The following is a 26,771-nucleotide window of genomic DNA, read 5'->3' as shown; positions in this document are numbered from 1 at the left end:
AGCTGCTCGTAGCTCAGATTGCTGGATGGGAAGCCCAGAGGGAGAGAGGGCCTCAGGGGAAGGGGACCAGAGTGAGGCTGCAGGGTCTGAGGGAGGAGTGGGGAAGGGGAGACACCCACCTCCTAAATCATTAGGGAGCTGATGATGCCCCTTGCTGCCCCTGACAGGACGGGCTGAGCCTGGGTAGGGGCATCTGTAACCTTGAGGCACCCGCCACCCGCACGTGACATTGCCTTTGGAGAGCCACGGCAGTGGGCAGGCCGGCAGGAACCCTGCTGTGTTTTCTCAACGCTGCACTTACCTATGTCCGAGGCTGTGCCTGCGCAGCCCCTGGGCTCTGCCACCTATGTGCACACCCCAAACCAGATGGCAGTGTCTGCCTTCCAGCTCCTGGCTGGGAGCGCAGCATGCCCAGGTCCTGGTGCCTGCACTGGGCAGAGGGAGCTGGGCCAGGGGCAGCACCCACTGCCAGCTGTGGTGGTGGGGACAGCAGTACCTCCCTGTGGAGACCCTGCAGCATTCCCGCATGCCCAGAATCCCACCTCCGTTCCCCAACCTGGGCCTAAGGAACTAGACTGGGATGCTGCAGTAACTGCTGTCCAGGTGGAATGGGGCACTGGGGGGAGGGGACCTGCCCCCTCTTCCTGGGCCTCTTGGACCGGCACCTCCACCTCCCTGAGGCAGGAAAGCGAGTGTGCTGGAGTTGGTGCCTGCGCAGAAGGGTGGGGTGGCAGAAGGTGGAGGGAGTGGGGTGGGCTCACTAGCTTGTTATTTTGACAATCATCTGCCCCTGAGCCTGTTATCTGACCTATAAAATGAGCCTCATCATGTTGTCTGCCACCTGGTCAGCGGTGTCGCGGGTGTTAAGTGGAGATTGTCAATCTCTTTGGCAGAGCCTTGGCTCTGGGCAGCAATGAGCTCCGAGCTAGAGTTGGTATTTTTGTTATCACAGGAGCTTCGTGTCTGTGGATGGGACCCGTGATGCTGTGTCTGTGTTTCTGTGCGTTGCTGCGGTTTGCGAGAACCAAGTGTGTGTAAAAGGCCAGGGGTCTTCCATCTGTGCCCTCCCCTGGCTCCCCTGAGCTGCAGCCCCCTGCCAGCTCCGTTTAAGCACGGGATCTTTGGATGCCACAGTGGCTGCCTTTTCTAGCCCAGCAGGCCCTGGAATCTTTTCCAGGACAAGGTTTTACCGAGAACAGCAACTCCTTTCTTTGCTTTCTCTTCCGCTTCCTCCGGGGGCCAAAAATAGTGCGTGAATGGGACTCGCTCTGGGCCAGCAGCAAGACAATAGCTGCCTCCCAGCCCAAGCAGACCTCCTGGCTCTGGTCCACGGGGCAAGGGCAAGGTGTGGGGGAGCTTGGGCACTCGAGTCCCATGGCTCCAAGCCCCTGCTCTCTTTCCCATGACCTCTGCCAGAAATCATCCCGAATCCCCTCCGTGCCTTTGGACTGTGATGGCCGCGGGGTTTTCCCTCTTGTTCTGGGTAGGTGCTTGCAGCCACTCGGAGATCCTGGGCCCTTAGCCCCCGAGCAACCCACCCTGTCTCCCGATCTGCTGCTGGTCTGTAGCCAAAGGCCTTGGTGGAGGTGCCCACCCCTGGCTCTCTTCAGTGTCCTGTCTGGCACATGGAGGCCATCCCATGGCTCTGATGTTCTTTTCCTTTTGACTCAGTGGGACTTTTTAGAGGTCAAAGGGATGTGCCCTCTGGGGAGGAAGTGAGCTCCCTGTTACAAAGGTGATCAAATAAAGTTTGGATGTGCCCAGATGGGGACCAGAATTAGTCAAGCATCAGATGGACATTTAGTCTTGATGTCTTCATGTCTCAGAGGAGATCTCTGTTTGAGTTCCAGACCCCTCTCTTACCAGCCAGGTGGCCTTGAGCAAGTCACATCTCCTTCCTGAGCACCTGTTTCTCCATCTGTAAGATGGGTTCAACAGGGCTAACTTTTGCAGAGTGGTGGAAATGAACCTCTAAAATGCTCGGTGTAGGGCCTGGCACACAGATGGGGTTTCAGAATTTTGGCCTCTGTTCTCCTGCCCCCCAGGACTGGTACTTATTCTGGGACTCAGAGAGGAGAGTTTGACCCACTCGTGGCCCCCAGGGAGCTCTGGAAAAAACAGGGGAAGTCCTCAGCCCCAGGGCTCACTTAGAAGGAAGATTCCTGGTGGGCTCTGGCAATCTGGAAGGCTTTCAGGAGGAAGTGGCTCCTTAAGAAGCTTCCAGCCCTGGCTGGTTTGCTCAGCAGTTAGAGCTTTGGCCCAGGGACCGAAGGGTTTCAGGTTTGATTCTAGTCAAGGGCACATACCTGGGTTGCAGGTTTAATCCCTAGCCCATGTTGGAGTTATGCAGGAGGCAACCAATCGATGTATCTCTCTCACATCTATGTTTCTCTCTTCCGCTCTCTTCTCTTCCCCTCCCTCCCTCCCTCTCTTCCACTCTACCTAAAAAAATCAATGGAAAAATATCCTCCAGTGAGGATTAACCAAAAAAAAAAAAAAAGAGAGAGAGAGCGAGAGCGAGAAGCTTCCATGGAAGTATGGTGCATGTTCTGCACTCAGGGCAGCCAGCGGTGGGGCTGGAGACGTGCCCAGCCTGGGATGAGGTCAAAGCCACAGGCTGGCAGCCTCTAGAGGCAGATGCAGCTGACAATAGGCATTTTGGGTCACAGGGTTAGTCCTCCACTGGGTTCTAAAACAATTTGGGTTTAAAGTGGATGCTGACAAACCTAGGCAAGTGCTCCGAATAACCTGCTGTCCTAAACCCTGCCCCTCTCCTGCCAGCTCCCAGCCTGGCCTGGCCAGCATCTGGGGCATCGGACTTGGGTAGGAGACAAGTTAGGGGGGGTGTGCTGTGTTGGGTTGGAGCTGGGCAGTGACGTAGTTCCTGAAGCTGCCAAAGGTTGCCAGGGAAACGGTTGCCAGGGGCTGCTGTCACCTGCGCCCCTTCTCCCGCGCTGGCGCTGGCGGGCTGGCAGCTCACCGCCCATCTTCCCTGGCTACCCCCTTTGTTTGAAGCTCTGTGAGGGTGAGGGGACAGAGGCTGAGGGGGCTGGGCTTCCAAGTCCCCCTCTGGCCTCTTGACCTGGGGAGAAGCTGACCCAGCACCCCAGCTGCAGCCTGCAAACAAGGTGAACCCTTGGCTCCCCCATTCGCGCTCTTTCTGTATTTACAGTTCACTCAGTTCAGCGGAGAAGGAGTCCAGGTACGATTCTTCCCTGCAGCCTCCCCCCCCATCCCTCTCACTCGCGGTCCTGCTCCGCTCTGGTCCTGCTCCGCTCTCCTCCCTCAGACCACTTCCACTCCCTTCCCTTTTCCTTCCTCACCCTCCCCTCTCCTCTCTGTCTTCCTCCCCTCCCTTCTCTCCCTACATCCCTCCATTCCCCCCATCACCAGGCTTTCTTCCTCCTCTTTCCTCCACCCCCTCCATCCCTTTCCTCTTCCCTTCTCCCCCACACTGATAGCAGAGCTGATGGGTGAGGGGCGGGGATGGCATAAGGACCCTGAGGGAGTCATGGAAGCTGCTCCAGGGTTACTTGGCCTATTAAACAGCCTTAAGCACAGCAAGGAAGTGGTTCGGGGTGAGGTCCTCACACCCGGCCACCCCTCCCCTCAGTCACACTCCAGCTAAAACTATTTTCTGTCTCTGGGTAGCTACCCTGGTCAAAGACCAGCCTCCAAGGGTCCGGGCCTGTGACGACAGAGCGAAGGAATAGAGCTGGGCTGGGGTAACTGGGGGTTCTGACGGCCCCTAGCACCGGGCCCTGGGGCCCTCAGCTAACCCGAGGAAACAAGTTCGTTTGCGATTTTTACTGTGAAGTTCCCAGCATCCTTTGCCGCTGGTTCTGAGGATGAGCTCTTTACGGTCGGCGGGTCAGGGGCAGCCTGGCAGTGAGGCCAAGGGCGCGAGTTCGGGGCCGGGCCGAGCTCACCCCACCTCTTGCTAGCTGCGTGATCTCCAGCAGGTCACCCGACCTTCTGGGCCCTGCTGGGGCCTCAGATTTCTTACTTATTAAGTGGGTATAATGGTACTTTTCTCATAAAGTTTGGGGAGGATCAAATGTGTTAACTTGTGTAAAGCGCTTAGAACCGAGTGTTGCATTGTCAAAGGGCTTAATGTTAGCTGTGTTGCTGGAGGTAGTGAGCACCCTGCCCCCGGGGTGTGCAAACAGTGGCAGACCTAGTGAAACTGTGCTGTGTGCAGTGAGCTGGGATGAGAGCTTGGCCTGCCCTTCCTTGGAGGGGGCTCCGGGTACAGTGTCCCGGGACTTGGGCCTTGAGCTGCAGCCTGGCCCAGGACCCCGGCCTTGTGGGGAGGATGTTGGCTATGTCTCCTGTCTGCCCCTCAGCCAGGGACCAGGGACCTGGAGGAGGAGAAAAGAAAGGGAGGGCTGGCGGCTGACCTTGGGAACACTAAGGGTCCTGTGCTCCAAAGACAGATGTTCTGCCGGGCCCAGGGCAGCCGAACTGCAGCCTCCAGAAAGCGAGAGGGAGGTAACTGGGCTGGGCCTTGGGCTCGGCCTTGGGCAGTGTGGGAGCACAGACAGGGAAGGGGAACTTCAGTCAGACAGCTGAGGTCCGACTGTGGTTCCACAGAGAAGGGAGTCTGGCCAGGAGGAGGAGGAGACAGCCCCGCACCTCGGCCATGCTGCAGCTGGGAGGTGAGCCCTGCCCTGTAGCCTCCAGAGGCCCTGGGCTACTGAGAAGACAGGTGGGGATCAGGGTCATAGTTACCAACTCAGCAGGGAGAACGGAGGTCCAGACAGGAGACAGACTGGCCCGGAGGTCCTGGGACAGTTAGCGGCAGAGCTAGTTCTGACCCCATGCGTCTCACTCCTGCCACCCCCGGTCTGGGAGTGGGCATCCCCGGCGGGTGCTGACTGGGTGTGCCCCGGGGTCCTGGAGTCCAGCCTCAGCTGCTCCTCGGGGGAGGGCTGGGGGAGGCTTGGCCGTGGACTGCAGACTGGCCTAGAGCGTGGAGCTGACCAGGGATGGCACCCAGTCCCTGGACTGTTCATGAAAAGCCCTGGTGCCCCCCCACCAGGCTGGGCCAAATTCTTTCTCCTCCCTTAGGGTCTACATTGCCTCAATGCACGATAAAATTCTAGGAGGCTTTGATTCTCAGTTCCTAAAAGCTCTTGCATCTCCATATTCTCTTTCTCTCTTTCTTTCCTTCTCTCCCTCCCTCTCTCTCAGTTCCAACATTTTAAGTGTCTCAGCCTGAGGTGAGGCCAAGGGCCCAGCTGGCTGCGGTTGACTTTAATGGAAGAGCCAACCTGGGAACGGGGCTGGCACTGCCCTGGCCCTAAGAGCTGGTGATGCTGGCCGAAGGGAGCTGGGATGGAGCTGAGTGTACCCCAGGATCCCCGGGGGCCTCCTGCCTGGAAGTGTCGAGGTTGATGATGAGTTGTCCATCTTGTGCCAGCTAATGGCCTCGGGGACAACTCAGAGGGGAGAGGAGGGGCTGGGGGCTGGGAGGGGGCACGCCGGCAGGCTTCATGTCTGTGTGGGGACAAGGTTTCTGAGAGCTTATTTTCATGCGGATAATGGTTGTCCATGCAGAGAACAGAACGCACCACCACACTGGGCTGGGAGCTAGAGCCCACCAAGCTCTGTGGATTTTCCTCCTACAGGACTTAACGGAACATTTCATGTTCTAATATACAAGACCAAGTAGGCCTGCAGTACTTCTCTAGCCTGGGAAGTAGTCCTTCTTAGAAAGTGCTTTGGCCAGTGACCTCACGGAAACCGAGGGAGGCAGCCCCAGTTCCAGAGCAGGGAAGGGACTCGAGACCACAGTGACGAAAAGCACAGGTTTTAAGGTTGGATGGGCTTGGGCTTGCGTCCTGGTCTGACTGCTTACTTACTGTGAGACTCGGGCATCACCCAACCTCTTTGGATTTCGGTTTCCTCATCTTTGAAGTAGGAATAGAATAGCGTTTGCTTCACAGTCATGGTGGGGGTTGGATGACACTCAGTGCTCCGCATGGCACTGGGCACAATGTGAGCACTCACCCGGAGGAAGCTGTCCGGCCCTCCTCTTCTGGGATTCCGGGGTCCTTGTCATCGTGCCAGAGAGACCCCTGTTCACTCCCATCACCCTGTGTGGCTGGAGGTTGTCGGAGGGGCATGTGGAGGCTGGAGGCTCAGGGTTAGGGTTAGGACCTGCACAGACATGTCACGAGGCTGGTATCCCGGCCTGTGCAAAGGCTCGGAGGTGGGAACACTCAAGCCCAACTCTTCTCTAGTTGGGTGACTATATGTTGGCCTCTCCGTGTCTCCTAAGCAAATGCTCCGGTTCCAGGTAGTGCAGGCTTCGGGGTGGGTGGCCCTGGATAACTGGGTCCTGGGAGAACTGAGTCTCCCCTTCCTAGTTTCCTGCAGGGCCAGGGCGCACAGAGGGAGTCAGGGCCCTAGGACCTGGCTGGACCAGAAGCCGGGGAGGTACGGCAGGGACCGCCCTCGAGCAGGTCCGGTTCGAAGAATGTGAGACTCATCCTGGGCAGTGAGTACGCCAGGCTTTGGCCTCTGCCGGTCTCTGGGGAAGGCTGCTGCTCACTTAATTTTTATTCTCCTTTATTGTAGAAAAATTCCTGAAATCTGAAGTCATTCTGTTTCCCCAGCAATGCCAGATCACCCTTCCCTGGGGGTGCCTTTGTGGGCCCCTAGCTTGGGCCTCAGGTACTCCACTTGCAGCAGCAACAGAGAGAGGAGGGAGGGGCCGAGTGTGAGCTGTGCTCCCAGAGCCCTGGGCTGGGGGTGGGTTACGGCCCTGGGTCCCTCAGGGTGATGGGGGCACCTCCTTTGACGTGCTGGTACAGGTGTTTCTAAGCAAGATTGACTTTTATAAAATAGTTTGGAACCGCTGGTGGAGGGTCCTCCCAGCTCCCCTCCCCAGCCCTAGGGAGGAAACACCGGCAGGTTTGTCCCCCCTGTTCTGATCCAACTGCCACCCCAGCTGGCCTTGGGGCCTGCCTGAGAGCCTCTGGCCAACCTGCCCCCTTCCAGCCCGCCCCCCACCGCTCCCCTGCACACTCGCATAGGCGTGGCAAGCACACGTGTGCATACTTACACTCTCCAGGCTTCATCCTCGCCCTCACCCACCCCGTCCTGGGCCAAACCCTTCCTGCCTAAGGCCCTCTGCCCAGGGCTCAAGGAGGATCGCCAGCTGCTTGATATTGACCCGCCCACCCCCCAGAGAGCAGCTGAGGACCAGGGCTGGAGCAGGAAAGCTAAGCGGGGTCCTCTCCCTCAGTGCCTCCCCCGGAGGGGCAAGACCAGGCTCTCCCAAAGATCCACGAGAGGTCCCTCCCTCCTTGGCTTTCTTCTCACCACCCACACCCTCTTTCTGCCAGCCTCTTCTTTTGGGAGACCTCTTCTAGGTTCCAGAAAGCTGACATGTCATTGCCACCCGGTTGAGAAGAGGTTCCACTTGGACACAGGCCGCTGGGCCCCCAGTCCAGGCGCCGCCATTCACTAGCTGAGTGACCTGGGGCCAGGCCCCACCCCTCTCTGAGTGGCTCTCAAACAGGGCTACTGGTTTCATCCCAGGCTTGTCACCCAGTGCTTCCCAAGCCTGCAGAGTGTCAATCAATGGGACGCTCGTTAAAGCCAACTCCCCAGTCCCAACCCAGATCTGCTGGGTCCTAACCTCAGTGGGCGGGGCCTATGAAATGAAATTTGGTCAGTTCCCTGGGGGGGTCTGACCCACACCACAGGCAGGTTTGGGCACCTCTGGTGTGAGCTCTTACGACAAAGGGGGGGCATAGACGTTGAGTGTGGGCCATGGTACCCCCCGCCCAAGAATTCAGAAGTTAATTCTTAGGGGTGGAAGGGAGAGCTTCACGGACAGGGTTGTCTTAAGTGACTCGAAAGACGAGTCGAGTTGTCACAGGGATAGGAAAGGTGTTCCAGCAAAGGGACACTGGAAGTGGGTGTGGTTCACAATGTTCCTACTAAAGGGCGGGAGAGGCAAGGAGGGGGGGCCGGGCCGGCGTCTTCCTGGAGAGGTGCCTGCCAGGGAAGGGTTAACCCCAGGGCGGCCAGGTCCTGTCCACTCAACTTCCACCTCCATCCTCTGAGGAAATGGGTTTTCCAGGAGCCTGGGTGGGCTGGCGGTGACTCCTGGCTGGACACGGTTGACAGAGGGAGTGACTCAGACCCCCAGGGGAGAAAGTGAGCTGTGCATCCCCTGTCCATTGCCCCTCCCCTGCCAGGAATGGGCCGGGCCGGGCCTGAACTAGAGCCAGACCCCTTCTCCTGGGCCCAGACAAGCCCTGGCACCCTCGGCTCCTGGATTCTTGGGGACCCTGTGACGGTGGCCCCCATTGCGTCAAGCTGGGTCAGGCTGTTCTGTTCTCTGTCTGTTGACGGAAAGCCTGAGGTCAAGGGCAGCTGCTCTGGAAGGAGAGCTGGGGGGTTGGGCTCCCCTGGCAGCCCGGTCCCCCAACCCTCTCTCCCAAGCTGGAATTGTCTGCACTGTCTGTTTTCTCTCCTTTTCTTTGGGGGTCTCCCAAGCCAGGGGAGCATGCACCCCTGGGAGCTTTGCCAGCGCCGGGTCTGCAAGGAGTTCTCTAGAGCGAGAGCCAAGCCCGTGTCTTGACTCCACCCACGGTGACCATGGAGCCGGTAGCCCTTCCCTAGCCTCAGTTTCCTCATCTGCAAAATGGCAGAGCAGTAGGAGCAGCCTGCAGGGTGGCTTGGTCAAGTGGCAGTGTAGAGGTGCTGCTGTGAGGATCTCCCTCTCAGCCACGCCCTGTCTGGCAGTGCTGCGTGAGGGGGGACGAGGGTCCAGCCAGGGGACAGTGGTTGGCTCTAAGAGTATTTGATGGCCGGGGGCCGTCCAGCCCTGTGGGTCCCCAGCTCCAGAGATGGTGAGACCAGGGATAAGGTTCTGGCCACGTGGTCCATGTGGAGGTCCACAAACCAGGTTCAGTCTTTAGAACACAGGCCCCTCATTCCTAGCTGAGCCAGGCAGGGGCACTGGAGTGGGGACCAGGGCATTCTGCAGCCCTGCTGGAGGTGCTGGGAGTGTGTGACCGTCCTCATGGACACTGACTGCACCCTCTGAGTGGGCTGTACGAGGTGGCATGTGAGATGGGTGGGGGAGGGGTGTAGTGTGGCGTGGGGGTGGGGAAGCACAAGCAGGACAGTGCCCTCCCCCTGCCCGATCTGGGTTGGGATCTTCTCCTGGTCCCCAGTCCACTCTCCTGTCCCTCTGAGGGTTCTGTGGACTGACGGCCCCAGGTCCGGGCTGCGGGGAGGGAACTTTTCTGGGTGGGTTTCAGGCTTCCCATTGCACTCCCGGAAAGGAAGTTTCACGCTCTAAGAATTTCCTGGCAAGGTTCTGTGGAGGTTGAGCTGGCTGTGAAGGCCACGAGGGCAGGGCATGGGGGTGAGGGGTGCAGTAAGGGCCTATGAGCTGGTCAGAAAGTACACGGATATTTAGCTGACACCGATGGCACCTACCACATGCGTGGCCCTGTTCTAAGTCCTTTATGGGTATCAGTTCATTTAATTCTCACAGGAACTGTTGAGGTGGGCTTGACTTTTAGTCCTATTTACAGGCGAGGAAACTGAGACCCAGAGAGGGTAAGGAGCTAGCCCAAGGATGCACAGCTAGTTACTGGGAGAATTGGAATTTGAACCCAGGTGGTCTGACTCGAGTCTACTCCACTAACAGTGGATTAAAGGAAGCCAGGCAGCCTCAAATCCCAAGAATGTCAATGGAGACAGAGTTGTCCACCTTGGAGTGGCTGTTCAGTCAGGGTAGAGTGGGGATGAGCCAGGAAGTGTCAGGGTCATGCAGTTGGTCTCTTCCTCATGTGTTCAAATCCCTTTCATGGCACACCATGGTGGTGTAGCCTCTTGTTCCCCTCCAGTGATGGGGAGCTCACACTCTGTCTGCCTTTTTGCTCTTAAAGGCCAATCCAATGGGTTGATCTAAAGTGGATAAATTCTACTCTTACCTGGGATCTTGTCTACAGACACTGGTAACTCACTTTGAAGGTCAGTGTGACAGAAAGATACATACATTCTGGCCAGCTCCGTCCTTGTTTGCTATGTGATGTCAGGAAGTCATTGGCCCTCTCTAGACCTCAAATCTAAAAGCTATAAAATGGAGAATTTGGGCCAAATTCTCAAGTGATTTGTGAACTACGAGTTCACAAGTATAGAGCAGTGGTCATGGCAAGGGAGACTGCCTGGAAGAGGTGACATTTCATTGGGAGTCAGAGGTAGACAGCGACAGAAACTGGCAGAAAGGAGAAGGAAAGATGGGTGTCCAGAATGGACACGTTTCTGTCTTGGATGCTGGTTTCCTTCCGCTGGTCTGAGGTGGCAGAAGGCCATTTCAAAAGGAGCCAAAATGCCCAGAAAGGCCACAGAATGAAACCTTAAACATCACAACCTAGGAAACAGTGGCCGTTCCCTAAAACGCTTTCACATCCTTCTTTTAAGGGGTCCTGCGATGTCACTAGAGCAGGATAATGAGCCTGATTGACCAGTGATTGGCCTGATGAGGCCCAAGAGATTAGGGTTCTATTACACATGGAAGACTAGCTCTAACTTGAGGGGCCCAGGTTAGTTAGAGGAAGGCCAGGTCCAAGCAGGAGACAATAAATTACTGCCCAGGCCACCCCTCCCTTTGACACTACCCTCAAATAGTCAATCCAAAAGCCACCTCTTCCTGGAAGCCTTCCTTGGTTTCTCCCAAATTCAGACTTTTCTTATGTCCCTAGGTTGCCAGGCTTCCCTTTGTCTAGCTTGTGGCAGATGATTGCATCTGTCACCATGACCATATGCAGTTCCCCACAGGATGACGATGCCTGTTCATGTCTGGCACCACCCAACTTGGTCACAGGGCCAGATGGCATTGGGGAAGACCAAGCCACCTGGCATCTCTCTATGTGTGCCAGGCTCACAGGTTCTCTGCCAGGCACTACAGTGCTGACCAGGCATGAAAAGCTCCTGGCTTCTGGATAATCTTGGGCAAGTCATTTAACCCCCTGGACTCAGTACAGCTCCTGTCACAGGGTTGGAGTGAGGATTAACATAGGTGTGAGAGTGGGATGGGTCAGCACAGGCTGACAGATGGTAGGCACTCAGCTATCAGAGCCCACGGTTGGTCAGAAGTGCCCCCTTTATGCTGGGGTAGAGGTGGAGGTGAGGGTAGCCGGGCCACCCGCGATTTGGGCGGTAAATTTGAGTGTCCCGTCTCTTCAGATCGGGACATTCAGCTGCAGTTCCGACTGCCCAGAGCCCTGGAAATTGACTCCCTCTGGTGGTTATTATGGGAAGCGCCCTTTCACTGCAGCCCCTGTAGAGGGCGCCATGGGCGTGCTGATTTTTCCCTCTTCTTCACAAGTTCACCCACCCAGCCTTGCTCCAGCCACCTCCCTGGATCAGGAAGGAACTTCCCTGGCTGGCTGAGGAGGGAACGCACCATCCCGCACCTCCCTGAGAGGCTAACAGAGGGGGCCCTGACCAGTGGTGGGAACCAAAGGAGTCCAGGACCACCAGCAGAGGGCGCTGAGGAAGGCTTCCTGAGGGAGGTGTCCTCTGAGCTGTGTCTCAGGGATTGTGATGGTGAGGTTCCTGGGAGAGAACTCTGACAGCCCCCTTTTCCTGTGTCTCCTCCAGGCCTGGAGGGGGCACGGTAGTCCCAAATGGTGCTGTGTAGCCTTCCCCACCAGATTCTAGCCAAGATTATTACCCTATCACTGCTGGGTCCAGAGGGAGGTACTGTTATTGGCCCCATTTTCCCTGACTTACAGTCGTATGGCAAGCAAGAGATGGACTCAGGACTTGAACTTGGCCGGACTCTGGACAGCCACAGCCTCTTGATGCTCAGCCCCTGGCAGGTCTGGGCGGTCCACAGACTGTTTCCATACTTGCCCCCCACACACACACTTTTCACAGCTGCACTGGCCTCCCCCTCTGCAGGGCTGGCCCAGACACCCTGCGGGGCAGGCCCCTGCCTAACACCCCTGGTATCTTTCAGGCGGTGACTTCTCAGGGTGACTTCTAAGGAAGAAGATGGCTTCCCGGGGACAGGTGCAGACAGTGCCGCTCCTGCTGGGTCTGCTCCTCCTGGTTCAAGGTAGGCTTTCCTGGGACTGTTGTGACTTACATTAAAATTCCCCATGGCTAAGACAGCTGCCAGTACATCCACTAAGCCCTTTGGGTGGGCACAGGCCTGCAGACACAGCTTAGCAGATGGTTGGCACCTTGGAGGAAAGAGAGAGGCACCTCTTTTTTTGCTTTGTTTCTTAAAGTAAACTTTTTCTTTTCTTTTTTTAAAGAATAGTTTAGTGATTTTGAGAGAGAGAGAGGAAGGGAGAAGAGAGAAACACTGATCAATGTGAGAATGTAACATTGATCGGCTGCCTCCTGCACTCCCCTACCAGGGATTGAGTCCGCAGCCCGGGCACGTGCCCTGACTGGGAATCAAACCAGCGACCTTTCAGTGCATGGGTGACACCCAACCAACTGAACTGCACTGGCTCGGGCAAGGTACCACTTTTCTTCTTGCAGATGCAGTTGCCCAGTGCACAGCTTGGGGTGGGGAACACAGATGGGTTTCGGTCCTACTCGCCTCTGGAGCCGAGCACCCCTGTGCGTGCCCAGCCTGCACAGCTGCCTGAGCAGGCATGGCCTCACCAGATACCCTACTGCTATTTTAAAATGCTTTGCTATTGAAATTATTATGAATTTTGAGTTTATTCTTTTCACATTTTGAAACCAATCATTTTTAGCTGGGTAGACTCACATTTTTGTAGACCCTTTGAGGTATAGGCCTTTGAAATGTGTGTGGGTCCCAGGCACTGGGCTCCCGGGGGCCTGGGGCCTGCCCCTCCCATGGCTGCAATCCTGAGTGCCATCTGCAGTCTCTGCCTCCTCAGGTGCCCGTGCGGGAGGCTTCCGGGAAGACTTCCGCTTCTGCGGCCAGCGGAACCAGACGCAGAAGAGCAGCCTCCGCTACACGCAGTCGACAGAGCTGCACATCTCCATCCAGAACTCCGAGGAGGCCCTCACAGTGCACGCCCCCTTCCCTGCACACTCCTCGGCTTCCCAGTCCTTCCCTGACCCCAGGGGCCTCTACCATTTCTGCCTCTCCTGGAACCGCCACATGGGGAAATTGCACCTTCTCTATGGCAAGAACGACTTCTTGCTGAGTAACCAAGCCTCTAAGCTCCTGTGCTTCTGGAATCAGAAGAAGAGCCTGGCCCAGGGTCCCCTAATGCTCGCCACCTCTGTCAGCTCCTGGTGGAGCCCCCGGAACACCAGCCTGCCCAGTGCTGCTGGCGTCACCTTCTCCTTCCACGGTAAGCCAGGAAGGAACAGCTTGGGCAAAGGCCCTGAGGCAGGGAAGGCAGAAGAATGCACATCAGGCTTGAGAGTGGACAGGGTCTGAAGGTTCACTCATGAAACTCGGGCTTGTTCACAGGCAGTGGGGAGCCCCTTAAGGTGGATGAAGAGGGGAGCGTGTGATTCAAGGTGTGCGTCAGGAGGTTTGTGGGAGGGTAGGGGTGAGGTTGGAGGGGGGCCAAGTTCCATCTAGAGTCTGCAGGAAAGGTCCAGGTGAAGGGAGACGGTGGAAACAGAGAAAATGGAAAGAAAAGACTGGCTATCAGAAGACAGAGGAAAAATTCTGTTTCATCAGCATCATTATAAGGTGTTTGTCCCTATTTGACAGAAGGGGAGACTGAGGCACAGAGAGACACAAAGTTGCACAGCTAGTAAGTGAGGGAGCCAGGATGTGAACCCAGGAGCTGAGTGGCATGGGGTGGGGTGGGGGAGAACGAGAGAAGTCCAAGTTCATGAAAGCAGCCAGGCTGACTCTGAGGGTGAAGACTGCATGTACCGCCTAGGGGGTGACAGTGTGATGTGGCCCCTGCCTCCCACAGGTGCTGGATGGAGGCCAGGGAGGGGAGGGTGGCCAGAAGGAGCTGGAGGCTTTATTGGGGAAGTCCAGGATTTCCCTGATTCTGTTCCTTCCAGGCAGCTCTGGTTTGGGGTGGGGGGACTCAGCACTTTGAATATGTTAGCAGCTCCAGGCCCATGAAAATGCTGGGAACAGCTGGGGCGGGCCAGCTTCTGGCCCAGGTGCTGTCTTGTGGAGCAGACGGGGCCAGGTAGTCCCTGGGGTACCTCACCCCCAGGTTGGGATTGTCTTCCAGCCTGGGAGAGTTTAAGGCAAAGTCAGGCCCAGCTGCAAATCAGAACAGATCTGGCCTGGTCTTACTTGGCCTGTAGAGAGGTGGTTTTTGTTCTTTGTTTTGTTTTTCAGTTTTTTTAATTGAGCCAAATGTTTCAAATCACCTAAAAATCAGGCTTTCTCCTTATAAAGTCATATGTGGCTACCTAGGACCTGCCTTCCTTGATGGCACAGGCAGGCCCCCCAGCCCCTAACAGTGTCTCGTCCCTGTCTGCCTACTTCATCCGAGTCCTGTCCGACCACTAGAGACACCCACGCCTGCAGCCTGGGGATGCAGGGTACTCAGGTGGAGGGCCTGGAACCTGGGGTCCGGGAGGCTGGGTATATGGAGTCCCCAGAGCCACCACATGAGCCCCTCGATCCCTCTTGAAGAGAGCTTAGCTGGGCCAGGGCCGTGGAATGGGCCCTCCCAGCTCCTGTATGTAGGCACCTGGGTAGGTGTGTCCCTTGTCACCCTGCTGGAGCTGCAGCTGCTGCAGGTTCCTGTCTATCTGGCTGCATCTCTGAGTGACGTTGGTGAGCCCACCCACCTCATGGAGCCTCGGGTGGGAATGAATCTGTCAGAGTCATGGAAGGATTGAGAGGACCATGAGTGTGACATGGACCTCAACCAATAGCCTTAGGTGGGTCTGCCTGTCCCCCTAGATCCTCCCCAGAAGGCCTCCCACAATGCCTCGGCGGACATGTGTGAGCTGAAACGGGACCTCCAGCTGCTCAGCCAGCTTCTGAAGCCCCCCCAGAACTCGAGGAGGCCCTCAGCCACCCCCACCTCCTCCAGCCGGTGAGTGTGGCTCTCAGCGAGGGGGTCAGGGTGGGCGCCCTCCAGATCTGGACCTGGGCAGGCCAGGAACCTGGAGTGGGAGGCCGGCGTGGACACTTCCTCCCCTGGGGCTGGAACGTTCTCGTCTTTCCATCTCCTCCTGGAGCCAAGCCCCAGGCCTGCCTGAGCAGCACAGACAAACGGCCCGCTGTCCCTGAACAGTGCTTCCAAGCCCTCTCCCCAGCGGTGACGGAGAGGTGATGGGCCCATTTTACAGCTCAGCAGACTGCAGCCCACAGATGGGAGGGCTGCTCCGTGGCCACACAGTGGGTCAGTCCAGGCAGAACTGGGCCAGGATAGCCCCCACCTCACCCCTCTCTTTTCCTGTTTGCTCAGGTGTTCCCACTTCCTCTGTCCCTCCCACGCTCGTTGGGCTGTTTTTCTCTCCTGCCCCTGTCTTCTCTCCCCTGACCCTCTTTCCTCTTCTCGTCGGCCTCTTTCCTGTGTATCCCCCTTTGGCTCCCTGCTTGCCAGCCGGCTTCCCTCCCGAGTGGTCACCACCCTTCTCTCCCCTGTCAGGGAGCTGCAGAGCCTGGAGTCGAAGCTGACCTCCCTGAGGTTCACAGGGGACACAGTGTCCTTCGAGGAAGATCGGGTCAACGCCACAGTGTGGAAGCTGCAGCCCACAGCCGGCCTGCAGGGCCTGCACATTCACTCCGGGCAGGAGGTCAGGGCGCGGGACCCGGCAGGTCAGGGCGGGAAGCAGGTGTGCAGGCTCGAGCACGCCCCTCCCTGGCCTCCCAGGCCAGCTGTGTGCTGACGAAGGAGCCGGGCCCCAGGAACACCCTCACTCAGTGGCTACCCTGTGGCACTGGGGATCCTTCCTGGCACAGTGACGGGGACAGAGCGGGGGTCCTGCTTTCTGCACTAGGGGCTCCTGTGGCATACCTATGTGGACAGAAGATCAACCCCCAAATGCACCCAGTCTTGAGATGGCCTCTTGATTAGCTGGGAGGCACCATATCGCACCACACCAAGATGCTATAGGCAGAGTTGATGTCTGAGGCCCAGGCGACAGGATCCATGTGATTTTCCCAGGCCTGTTAGCCCCTGGGCCCTGGGCTCTAACCACAGCTCTCCCAGCTAATGCTGCTGCCAAACCAGGGAGGGAGTGAGGAGGGCCGTTGTGAGTCAGGCTTCCTGAAGGAGGTGCTGAGAGGTGGCTGTGTCCAGGGAAGTGTGGATGTGGGAGGGGGATGGAGAGTGTCTGGGGGTCCATCTCTGGCTGAGCCCTAAGGACACTTTGGTCTGCAGGAGGAGCGGAGTGAGATCCTGGAGTACTCAGTGATGCTGCCCCGCGTGCTCTTCCAGAACAGAGGCCGGAGCGGGGAGGCTGCAAAGAGACTCCTCCTGGTGGACTTCAGCAGCCAAGCCCTGTTCCAGGTGTGGGACCCTCGTCTGGTGCCCTGCCCTGGGAAGCGCAGTGTCTGTCTGATGGAAAGATGGAAGGAAGGCTTGGGGCCCAGCCTCTGCCTTCAGGAGTCAGAGCCTTTTCTTGTAAAGTCAGGAATTGGACTGCAACATGCAAATCTCCCCAGGGAAGGGCTAAATGAGATTGCTCTTACTACAGTGTAAATGACTGCATGTGCAATAACTGTTTCCAGAAGGAGACCCAGAATGTTAGAGACAGGAGTCCAGAGAGTCTAGGCGACTTCTGGGCCTTTCTTCCCAGCCCTGAGCCCCCTCCCTTCTCTCTTCCCCCACCCCATGTCTAGGATAAGAATTCTAGCCAAGTCTTGGGTGAGAAGGTCTTGGGTATTGTTGTGCCTCACACCAAAGTAGCCAACCTCTCAGAGCCTCTGGTGATCACCTTCCAGCACCAGCCACAGCCGGTGAGTGTGAGCAAACCAGCCGTGGAGACAAGACTCCCCTTTTGGCCGTTTTTCTTTCCTCCCCCTCTCTTCTGAATCACTGGATTTTAACAAGATGGTTGACCAGCTGAGGGCACCAGGCAGTCGGATCCAGATGGGTGCTGGCCAGACAGTGACTCCCTCAGTCTGGCGCGTGAAGGGGTGGACTGTAATGGGATCCACTCTCCCTTCTTGTCCCTACAGAAGAACATGACTCTACAATGTGTATTCTGGGTTGAAGACTCGGCATGTGAGTGTGGAGGGGTCTCTGCATCGGGCAGGTGTTTGGAAAAGAATGGAGTCCTGGGGGGTGAGGGTCATGGGGTTAGTCAGGGGGGTTCCTGGAGAAAGGTGGGCTTTGAAGAAGGAGTGAAGCAGACCCAGAAGAGTGATGAGTCATGTATTTGGGAGCACACTGGGGACTTGGAGGACTGGGCCTGATCAGGCCCCATGCTGTTCGCTCCTCAGTGAGTAGCCCAGGGAGCTGGAGCAGCGCGGGGTGCGAGACCATCAGGAAGGAGACACAGACGTCCTGCTTCTGTGACCATCTGACCTACTTTGCAGTTCTGATGGTGAGTGGACCCCCTCCTGCCCTGCAGCCATACCACAGCCATACCACAGGCCAAGTTCTTGCTGTGCCAGCCACTTGCAGAGAGTACATGATCCATTCCTCACAACAATGCCCGAGATGGCTCCTGTTGTCCCATTTTACAGATAATGAAACTGAGGCTCAGAGAGGTTAAGCAATTTTCCAAGGGTCACACAGCTAATAAGTAAAAGATCTGGTCTCCAGAGCCCTTGTTGTTTATTGCCAAATTTTGGCCCATGATAAAAATGCAGATTCCTGGCCCTATCCTGGAATTCTGGTTCCAAAGAGCTGGGCTGGGGCCAGGAGTATGTTTCTAATGGTCCATTGAGGGGGTACTGAGGCCCAGTGTGGAGACCCTTGAGTGGGCACCAGTGCCCCTGAGATCTCAGAAGCTTTGTGTCCCCGTTCCCAGAATTTTAGGACCCAGCAACTGAGGGACCAGAGTGGCCCTCAGCTCTCCCGGGGGTGGGTACTTTCTCCCTGACGGAAACCTTAATCCTGTGTTCAATGCTGTGGAAAAATGATCGGTGCCAGGGCAGAGGGGGGTTACCGGGTGAGGCTCCCTGCCCTCTGTGGGCTGGACCCATCGGAGAAGGTGGCGAAAGCTATAGGTCCCTCCAGAAAAAGGCGTCAGGGGCCGCAGTGTGCTCAGCTTGGGGAGGTGGTTCATAGACTCCCGAGGTCACCCAGGGACCACTAGTTTGTCGAGGGGGGACACGGAGGCCAGCCCTGACCCGGCCCTTGGACCCAGGTGGCCTCCGTGGAGGTAGACGCCGTGCACAAGCACTACCTGACCCTCCTCTCCTACGTGGGCTGTGTCGTCTCTGCCCTGGCCTGCGTGCTCACCATCGCCGCCTACCTCTGCTCCAGGTAGGACTGGAGACGGGTGGGCAGGGGGAGGGACACCCTCCGTTCCAGGAGACCTGCCCTGGAGCTGTGCGAGGCTGTGGAGCCGGGAGGTCCCAGCCCGGGCCCTGGGCGCTGCACGTCCTCCTCGGATCTGCGGCGTCTGGAGGGCAGCACTGACCCGTTTTACTAACTGCCAGCGTCGAAAACCGGAGAACAACATAGGAACCCAGATTTCTGCCTCTGATCAGATGTGAGACCTCTAGGGCCATTATTTAGTGTGATGATAATGATGACACTAGTTAACACATGAAGCTTCCCACAGGCCACACACTTGCTCTCAGGCCTCTGTGCATCCACTTGGCTCATCCTCTCAAGGGCCCAGTGAAAGACTCACTGACCCTCCTGAGGTCACACGGCGAGGGCCAGGCAGGTGGGCTCCAGGCCCACAGGTCCCTGAGTGGCTGTGGTCGCTGGAGACGGCAGACCCTCGGGAGTTTCTGCAGCCCCCCAGTCTCTGGTGTCTGTTTTGAGGCCTGTTCCCTTGCAGCCATCTATGTTTGATGCCCCTCCCCCTGGGGGCTCTGTCACCCCAGTCATTTGGGTGTCAGGAAGAAGGAGCCCCACGGAAAGCCTTTGGTGGGGTGAGGAGCGCCTTCACGCACCCTCAGACCGGCCGTGCAGGGTCTGGATGGTCAGCGCTGGGCTTGGCCTATATTGAGTCCACCTGTAGTCAGGGCCTGCACCCCTTTGGCTGGAGGAGTACACCCTCAGTTCTGTGGAACACAGGGGTGTGCTCACTGTCCTTGGCTGGGAGGAGGGAGGGTGGAGCCGTGTGCATGCGTGTGCATAAGCGGTTGTGTTGTGTGCTCACAGCTGTGCACCTGGTGGGCTGGAGTAGTTGATGGGGAGGGACAGCTAGAAGGCTCAGTGGAGGGCTGGGGTCAGGGCCTCCCCAGCACCTACCCATTGATCACAAAAGTGCCTAAGGACACAGGGACAGGACCCCTTAGGGACCGAGCCGCTCACCTGTGCCAGACCCTTTGCGTCGGTGTAACCCTCTCCCCAGCCCTGTCGGAGGCCACCCTCCCACTCCACAGATGAGTAAACTGAGGGAGGGGCAGGGCGGGCATGGGGTTCCGGGAAGTGACCCTGGGGCCTGGGGATTCTGCTGTGCCTCTGGGACAGGCAGTGGGGGTGGGGAGAGGGGAGGAAAGGCCTGCTGAGACGGGGGCCATGGAGAATTCTGGGTGGGGGTGGGGCTGGGGTATGCACACTCAGAGTTGCAAACCTGAAGACAGACAGACTCCTGCAGCCTCTGCTCACAGGCTCACAGACACAGTTGTGTAGACAGGAGGACACAACATGGCGGGGGGGTGGATTCTCCAAGCCAACAACAAATCCAGTCTTTCCCTCCGACTTTGGGAGCATCTGGTTGGTTGTAGTGGCTGATTTCTCCGTTTTGCTGTCTGGCTAGGGCTGCTGTTAAATGCGCATACAGTGCTGAGCCCATGGTGCTGGGCACATAGTAGGTGCCCGGGGACAAGTGGGGAGCGGTCTAGCTGCAGCCATAAGAGTGTGTCTGTGTGTAGCCTGGGAAGGCTGCCTGAAGGAGGAGGAGCGGGTATCCCCCACCTTGCCCCGCTGGTCACAGGGTCCCCTTCCCCTTGTGCCCCCTCCATGCAGGAGGAAGACTCGGGATTATACCATCAAGGTGCACATGAACCTGCTGCTGGCCGTCTTCCTGCTGGATGTGAGCTTCCTGCTCAGCGAGCCGGTGGCCCTGACCGGCTCTGAGGCTGGCTGCCGGGCCAGCGCCATCTTCCTGCACTTCTCCCTGCTCGCCTGCCTCTCCTGGATGGGCCTTGAGGGCTACAACCTCTACCGACTTGTGGTCGAGGTCTTCGGCGCCTATGTCCCTGGCTACCTGCTCAAGCTGAGCACAGTGGGCTGGGGTAAGTTGGCGGAGGGTGTTCCTGGGGCCCTAGACCTGCTTCGGCTTCTGGCCAAACACGGGCACCTGTGCTTCTCCAGCGCCCCCTGATGGAGCCTCACTGCCTCCTTTACCCTACCCCACCCTCAGGAGCGCTTTACTGTGGCTGGGCCCAGGTCCCCTTCAGGAAGATGAGGCGATGAGCCCTGTCCCCGAGAAACACACATTCCCCACATCTCAGTCCTTCCAAAGGGAGGGTTGCAGACAGAGCTACAGGCACGATGTCCAGGTTGTGCCCTGCTCAAGGCGCCCAGCTGCGGGATGAGGGGCTGTAATCTAGTCTTCCACTCACCCAGTTCACCCAGGCTGGCAGTGGCCCTGAACCGCAGGTAACATTCGTGTCTCTGGCATTTGTTCTTGGCCAATGACAACCCATTCACCTACGGCCCCGACCTCTCTTACGTCAGATTTGGAGGGCCGGGGCACACACCACCAGTCCCACCAACCTCCACACATCCCTTCTCCCTTCAGCCCTTCTTGGTTCACTACATTGATTTAAATAGAATTCTTTCAGAGGTGACTCTATGTCAAGACTCAGGTGCTTGGTGGCAGGAGACCCCCTCCAGGGACAAGGTCCACCTCATGGACAAGGTCAAGACCTGGTGCAGACCTCCCCTGGGGGCAGAAGTCTGGATGTCCCCTTTGAACCTCCCCCACTCCACCATGTCCTGTTTGCTCCTCCCATTTTCCTGGAGATATCTAGCCCCTTTCTCCTCAGGGCCCCCAGGATGGTGAGGGGTAGGATAAAGTCAGGAAAGATGGGCTTTCTCGATGGAAACCCAAACTGGAGTGGGGGAGGGGAGGGGCCAAGCTTGGAGGACCTGCCCCAGATCGGACTGGGCGGCTCTGGGAGTACAGGCCCAGGAAGTTCGTGCCAGAGGGCAAGGGAGGTGAGCCCCACAGGGTGGGAGATGGAAGTCTGCGCTCTGCTGTCCACAGGCTTCCCCATCTTCCTGGTGACACTGGTGGCACTGGTGGACATTAACAACTATGGCTCTATCACCCTGTCTGTGCACAGGACTCCAGGGAGTGTCATCTATCCTTCCATGTAAGTGGCTGTGTGTGGCGGGGGCAGGAATCTGGGCCTCGGGCTGCTTCCCCTTTGTACCATCTATGTTGTTACTTGCTTATTATTTTTCTGTTAATTGTCTAATGTGTTAATTTAAATATATTTTTACAAACTATCAACTACAAAGAGGAAACAAGCGTCACTGTCAGAGACAGTGAGTAGCCCTGAATGCTAGCCAAGGTGGCGACCCCACGGACGGCTCTTTATTGAGAAAGGGGACTAGCAAGTATTAGAAGCACTAAGAACACATTAGCACCAAACCGAGCCTTTCCCTCGACTAGAGAGAAAGAATGAAGGAGGGTTGAGAAGAGAGCGACCTGTGCCCCCATGAGTCGCCGGTGTTGAAAGCAGGTGCCCTGTAGCTCCCTGTGCCAGCCCAGCCATGCACTGAGTCGCCATCCTCTGTGCCCTCAATGCCTCATCCACAGGTGCTGGATCCGGGACTCCCTGGTCAGCCACATCACCAACCTGGGCCTCTTTAGCCTGGTGTTTCTGTTCAACACGGCCATGCTGGGCACAATGGTGGTGCAGATCCTGCGGCTGCGTCCACACACCCAGAAGTGGCCCCACGTGCTGACACTGCTGGGCCTCAGCCTGGTCCTCGGCCTGCCCTGGGCCTTGGTCTTCTTCTCCTTTGCTTCCGGCACCTTCCAGCTTGTTGTCCTCTACTTCTTCAGCATCATCACCTCCTTCCAAGGTAGGCATGGGAAGACCCTACCCTTGAGCACAGGGTAGGGAAGAGATGGCCCAGGCGACCTGAAGGCACCCTTCTCTGGCCTGTTTTCCCATTGATAAAATGGGGCATCCAGGCCACGGTAATAAGTCTTTTTATTGATTTGTTTTGTTTAGAGGGAGAGAGGAAGGGTGAGAGACATAGAAACATTGATGTGAGAGAGAAACATCAATTGGCTGCCTCCCACACGCCCTGTACTGGGGATCAAGCCTGCAACCCGGGCATGTGCCCTGACCAGGAATCAAACCAGGACCTCTCAGTCCATGAGGCAACACTCAGTCCACTGAGCCACACAGGCTGGGTACAGTCAACAAGGTTTTATTGAGCACCTGCTATGGGCAGGCTCGATGCTAAGCTCTGGGGCTACAGTTGTGAACTGGTTGGGTGAGGGCCTTGCTTCTGTGGAGCTCACCTCTAGTCGGGGAGACTGAGTGGGACGAGCAAGCAGGCAGCCATCAGAGGGGATCTCGGAGGGTAGGGAGTAATAGTGGGTAATGTAATGGACAGTCTGGGCTGGGGCGAGCCACTCTTATAGGAGACATTTGAAGACAACAAAGGGATCCAGCCAGGGAGAGACCAAGGCCTTCCTTGCTCAAGTGTGAAGCAGCAGCACCAGCACAGGAGCCTGTTAGAAATGCAGACCCCAGATCTGCTGAGTCAGAACCACATGGTGACAGGTACCCAGGCGACTCAGACTCACAGGCACACTACAGGCTGGGGAGACCTGGTTTAGGAGAGGAGCACTCCAAGCAGCCGGAAAAGCAAGAGCAAATGTCCTGAGGCAAGAACCATTTGTGTGTTAGAAGAACAGTGAAGATGAGCTGGGCTAAAGGGTAGTGAGCGGGGGCAGCAGGGGAGGAAAAGGTGAGGGGGCAGGAGCAGAGCGCCTGGCTTGATGACAGAAGAGTCCCTTCCCACTCTACCTGCAGCCCTCCACTGCCCCCACATCAAACACACACGCGCACACGCGCACACGCGCGCACACGCACACGCACACCTCTGTCCTCAGAAGGAGGGAGTAGGGAGGCAGATGGGCAGGAAGACAGGGAGAGGCTGTGAGGTGGGCCATCCCCACAGGGTCCCCAGGGGACAAGCATGGGGTGAGGGTGAGGGAGACCAGCCTGTCTCACCTGTGACATGAAGGGGACTCTGTCAGGATTATAAATGCTGCCCATAAATCCACACAAACATCTACGGGCTATTAATAAATCATGGTATAACTATTTGGAGAGGAGCAATGATTAAGCAGATGGGCTCTGGAGCCCAGCCACTGCGGTTTGACTCCTGGCTCCGCCAAGTCCCCTGACCATCCTGGGCCTCGGTTTCCTCATTTGTAACACAGAATAGTATTGAATGGGCCTGACCTCATAGGAACATCAGGAGAACGAAGTGAGATGGCACCCAGTGAATTGCACAGGGCCTGGCACGTTGTAGATGACCCCGCGGTTGCATCAGTGCCAGTAGCCTGTCAAGGGGAGGACAGGGGCATCTGAGTCAAGGTGACTCTGGGAGGGAGATGTTGAGGGGGTGCTGCCTCCAGCCTGCTGAGCCCCATGTCCCTCGCTGCCCACAGGCTTCCTCATCTTCCTCTGGTACTGGTCCATGCGGCTGCAGGCCCAGGGCGGGCCCTCCCCTCTGAAGAGCAGCTCAGACAGCACCAGGCTCCCCATTAACCCGGGCAGCACGTCGTCCAGCTGCATCTAGATCGTCAGCCCGCCATCCCGTGTGAGGAAGTGGAGATGCCGCCTCTCCTCACCATTGCCTGCGGCCCCTGCAGCCGGACCTGGCTGTTGGCATGTCAGCCGGAAACTTGAGTAGACCCGAGAACCTCAGAGTTGGAACTGTCGCCATGGCGGCCTGACTCCCAGGCGGGCCTTCTGAACTGGCCTGCAGACCATGGGGCTCTCAGGTTCAGCTCCCAAGGGCCCCAGGGGTGGGACCATCCTTCTGGCCATCCTAACCTGGGGCTGAAGGCCAGCCCTAACTCACCTGCACTGGGCTCAGCCCTCGTGGCTGGGGGCTGGGAGCCCGCAGGCCCCAGAGTCAGGCTGTGGGCCTTGGAGGCCTGGCAGCGTCTTTGACCCTGTGCCCCTACCCAGGACAGAAATGCACCATGGCTACTCTGTTTTTGGTGCTCACCAGGAGGCTACTTTGCAGCCCCTGCCATTTTATCGCAAGGGTGGCATCCAGGGCAAAAGGGGTTGGACCAAGCTTCAGACCTCTGAAGGAGGACCCCCGCCCCAGCACACAGCAGCTGTCCCGCCTCTGCGCTCAGGGCTTCGTCCTCTACCAGCCTCCCCAGCCCACCCTCCGTCCCCTGTCCTCCACTCAGCTCAGAGTCCCCAGTCTAATGGTGCCCGGTGCCTGCTGTAAACCTTTATCTACTGCATGGGCCTTTGCTGGCCCTGACTCAGGCTTAGTGTATATGTTCCCGACCAGGTCCATTTGTCCATCTGGGCCTCTCTTTAAGCTGCATCGCCACTGCCAAGCCCATATCTCTCAGGGGACCTCAGCCTCCCCAAAGCCTTCTGGTGGCAAGAACTGTGGAGCATAGCAGACTACATTTGTTTCCACCCCAGCACTCTGAAGCCTGGGACATATCTCCCCTGTGACACTGGCTTAGAGCCTATCAGTTCATCCTGCTGGACACAGATGGTCAAACCTGGCCGCTCCCCCTGTGAGCTCAGTCTAGTGTGTGAGGCGTGTATGAGATGAGCTCCTGGAGCTACAGACATAGGGTCAGGGGAGCCATTCTCCAGGCTGGGACTCCTGGAAGACTTCCTGCAGGAGGCAGCATTTGATCTGAATCTCAGCCTTAACCATGGGGAGGATTTTCTTTTTGATTACTAATTCATTTGTCTTTGATGTTAAAAAGAAGTACACGTTCACTGTAGAGAGTTTGGAAACTGTAGAAGAGTGTAAAGAAGAAAATAAAAATCAGCTGTTGTCATCACCTAACAAACCGATGTAAACATTTTGGAGCTTTGCCTTCTGAGTTTTCTTCTCTGCTTGTGTTAAGAGTCACTGATTGCAAAACATGAAAGAGAGAAGAGGTCCATATGTGAAAAACAATCTACTGCAGGAGACTATCAGGACGAGGGGGGTGAATGGCAAGTCGGAGCAGTGTCGGGAGGCTCTGGGAAGCGGTGGGTCTGTGGCGCACTGGAAATGACGAACCCTCACGAGGCAGAAAAAATACTCTCCTTCCCGAGTTACGAAAGCAGTTGAGTTTTATCATTGCTATTAGTGTCCAGGCCTTGAAGGCCTCCAGGCCACCAAGGTCCACATCTGAGCTCTGTCCCCACGGTCTCCTCCCTCTGCTCCTGGCTGCCCTGGGGAGCGCAGTCCGGGAACGAGGCAGGGGTCTCTGGAATTGGAGGAGATGGGGGCAAAGCCACCTTGGCAGCCAGGGGTAGACTGGCCATGCTCCTTGATGGATCTTTGGGGACCTGCAGGGACTCTGCATGTGAAAGCCCCCGCACCCTGCCTTTCTCCCGACCCCTCCTCCACTCTTGCCTCTCGCATCAGTTTCTGCCTCCCCCTTCCTCCAGCTCCTGAGGACAGAGGCAGCTAGTAGGCTCTCCTGGAACCCTTGGTCCCTGCCAGAGGGACCCCCAGAGCCCCACCACTTGGCGAGAACTGAGGGTCACCTCCCCCACCCTCAGAGAGAAGAAGATGACCCAGCCCCCACTGTGGGAGATAGTATTCCTCTCAAACAAGTTCTCTCGAAGAATTTCAAGGACTCTCTTGACCATATAGTTTCTCTTTTTGAGGCCAGCTCAGGTGATGGGGAGGAGGGTCCCGGGTAGCATCTTCTCGTGACAGGTCCTGGACGTACCACCAGACAGCTCTGTGGCTCTCCTTGACCTCGATGGCCCTTATCGTGCACTTCACTGGACTGTGGGACTTCAGACAACAGGACCACTGTTGCCAGCAGGACAGGACTAGATGTGTGTCTGGAACTACCCCTTTGGTGTGGGAGCTGGACTGGGCAGCCGGAGGGGAGCTTCAGCCTGGGACTGTTCAGAGGATTGGAGGCCTTGCCCCTGGACATGGGAGTCCCCCCGGTGCCATTCAGACAAGCCAGGGTGGGAGGTGGCAGAAGTGGAAGCTATAATCCTGTTTGTCCTGCGATTTGAGGTTCCCAGGGCTCTGTAAGTGGCTCCAGGCTAGTCCATGAAGCCTTGGAAAGGGGGCCCTCACTCTGGCCCTATCTGACCCTCCCTTGCCACTTTTCCTGTCTTCCCAGGTGTGTGCAACACTGTGGGACACTCTGAGGGCCCAGGTGGCAGGATGGGTCTCCAGTGGTGGGCTTAGCAAGTGACAATTCACAGAGCCCTTGTCTCCTGTTGGAGATCTGGGGTGGGGAGGCCAGCGGGCTGCAGGGTGGGGCAGGCCCAGCGGTTCCCGTCTGTCCTCCCAGCCTTCCCTGCAGGGGATGTGCCTGGGGCTCATGCCAGATTCCTGCCTGCCACCCACACTCCACGAGTGACCCCGACCCTCCTCAGGCCCAGAGGACCCAGCAGGGGACTGAGTCCTGTGCAGACACTGTGTGGGAGGAAGTGGAAATACAGGCCAGTCGGGGCTGAGCAGGTCCCTGTTAGACCCCAAGCACAGCAGGTCTGGCTTTGGCCCTGTGAGCTGGAGCGGGATATG

The 26,771-nt window shown here is 57.3% G+C and overlaps 1 protein-coding gene across 2 annotated transcripts in view; it reads left to right on the top strand.

Moving 5' to 3' along the window:
- ADGRG1 (adhesion G protein-coupled receptor G1) overlaps window positions 1–25,058 on the top strand; it is a 31,011-nt gene extending 5,953 nt beyond the window's left edge. For both annotated transcript variants that reach the window (XM_036275529.1, XM_036275530.1), the window contains exons 2-14: window positions 11,999–12,097; window positions 12,900–13,322; window positions 14,861–14,996; window positions 15,555–15,702; window positions 16,290–16,418; window positions 16,751–16,867; window positions 17,090–17,135; window positions 17,354–17,457; window positions 18,226–18,344; window positions 20,007–20,275; window positions 21,253–21,361; window positions 21,811–22,079; window positions 23,689–25,058. In XM_036275529.1, coding sequence (XP_036131422.1) covers window positions 12,034–12,097; window positions 12,900–13,322; window positions 14,861–14,996; window positions 15,555–15,702; window positions 16,290–16,418; window positions 16,751–16,867; window positions 17,090–17,135; window positions 17,354–17,457; window positions 18,226–18,344; window positions 20,007–20,275; window positions 21,253–21,361; window positions 21,811–22,079; window positions 23,689–23,819 — 2,064 coding nt within the window. In that variant the 5' untranslated portion in view covers window positions 11,999–12,033 and the 3' untranslated portion in view covers window positions 23,820–25,058. The remainder of the gene's footprint in view (window positions 1–11,998; window positions 12,098–12,899; window positions 13,323–14,860; window positions 14,997–15,554; window positions 15,703–16,289; window positions 16,419–16,750; window positions 16,868–17,089; window positions 17,136–17,353; window positions 17,458–18,225; window positions 18,345–20,006; window positions 20,276–21,252; window positions 21,362–21,810; window positions 22,080–23,688) is intronic.
- Window positions 25,059–26,771: the final 1,713 nt, after the last annotated feature.

This window comes from Molossus molossus, unplaced genomic scaffold (assembly GCF_014108415.1).
Source record: "Molossus molossus isolate mMolMol1 unplaced genomic scaffold, mMolMol1.p scaffold_m16_p_21, whole genome shotgun sequence".
Classification (NCBI taxonomy): domain Eukaryota; kingdom Metazoa; phylum Chordata; class Mammalia; order Chiroptera; family Molossidae; genus Molossus; species Molossus molossus.
The sequence above is the reverse complement of the archived record's forward strand: the minus strand, read 5'-3'. Positions and strand labels throughout refer to the sequence as shown.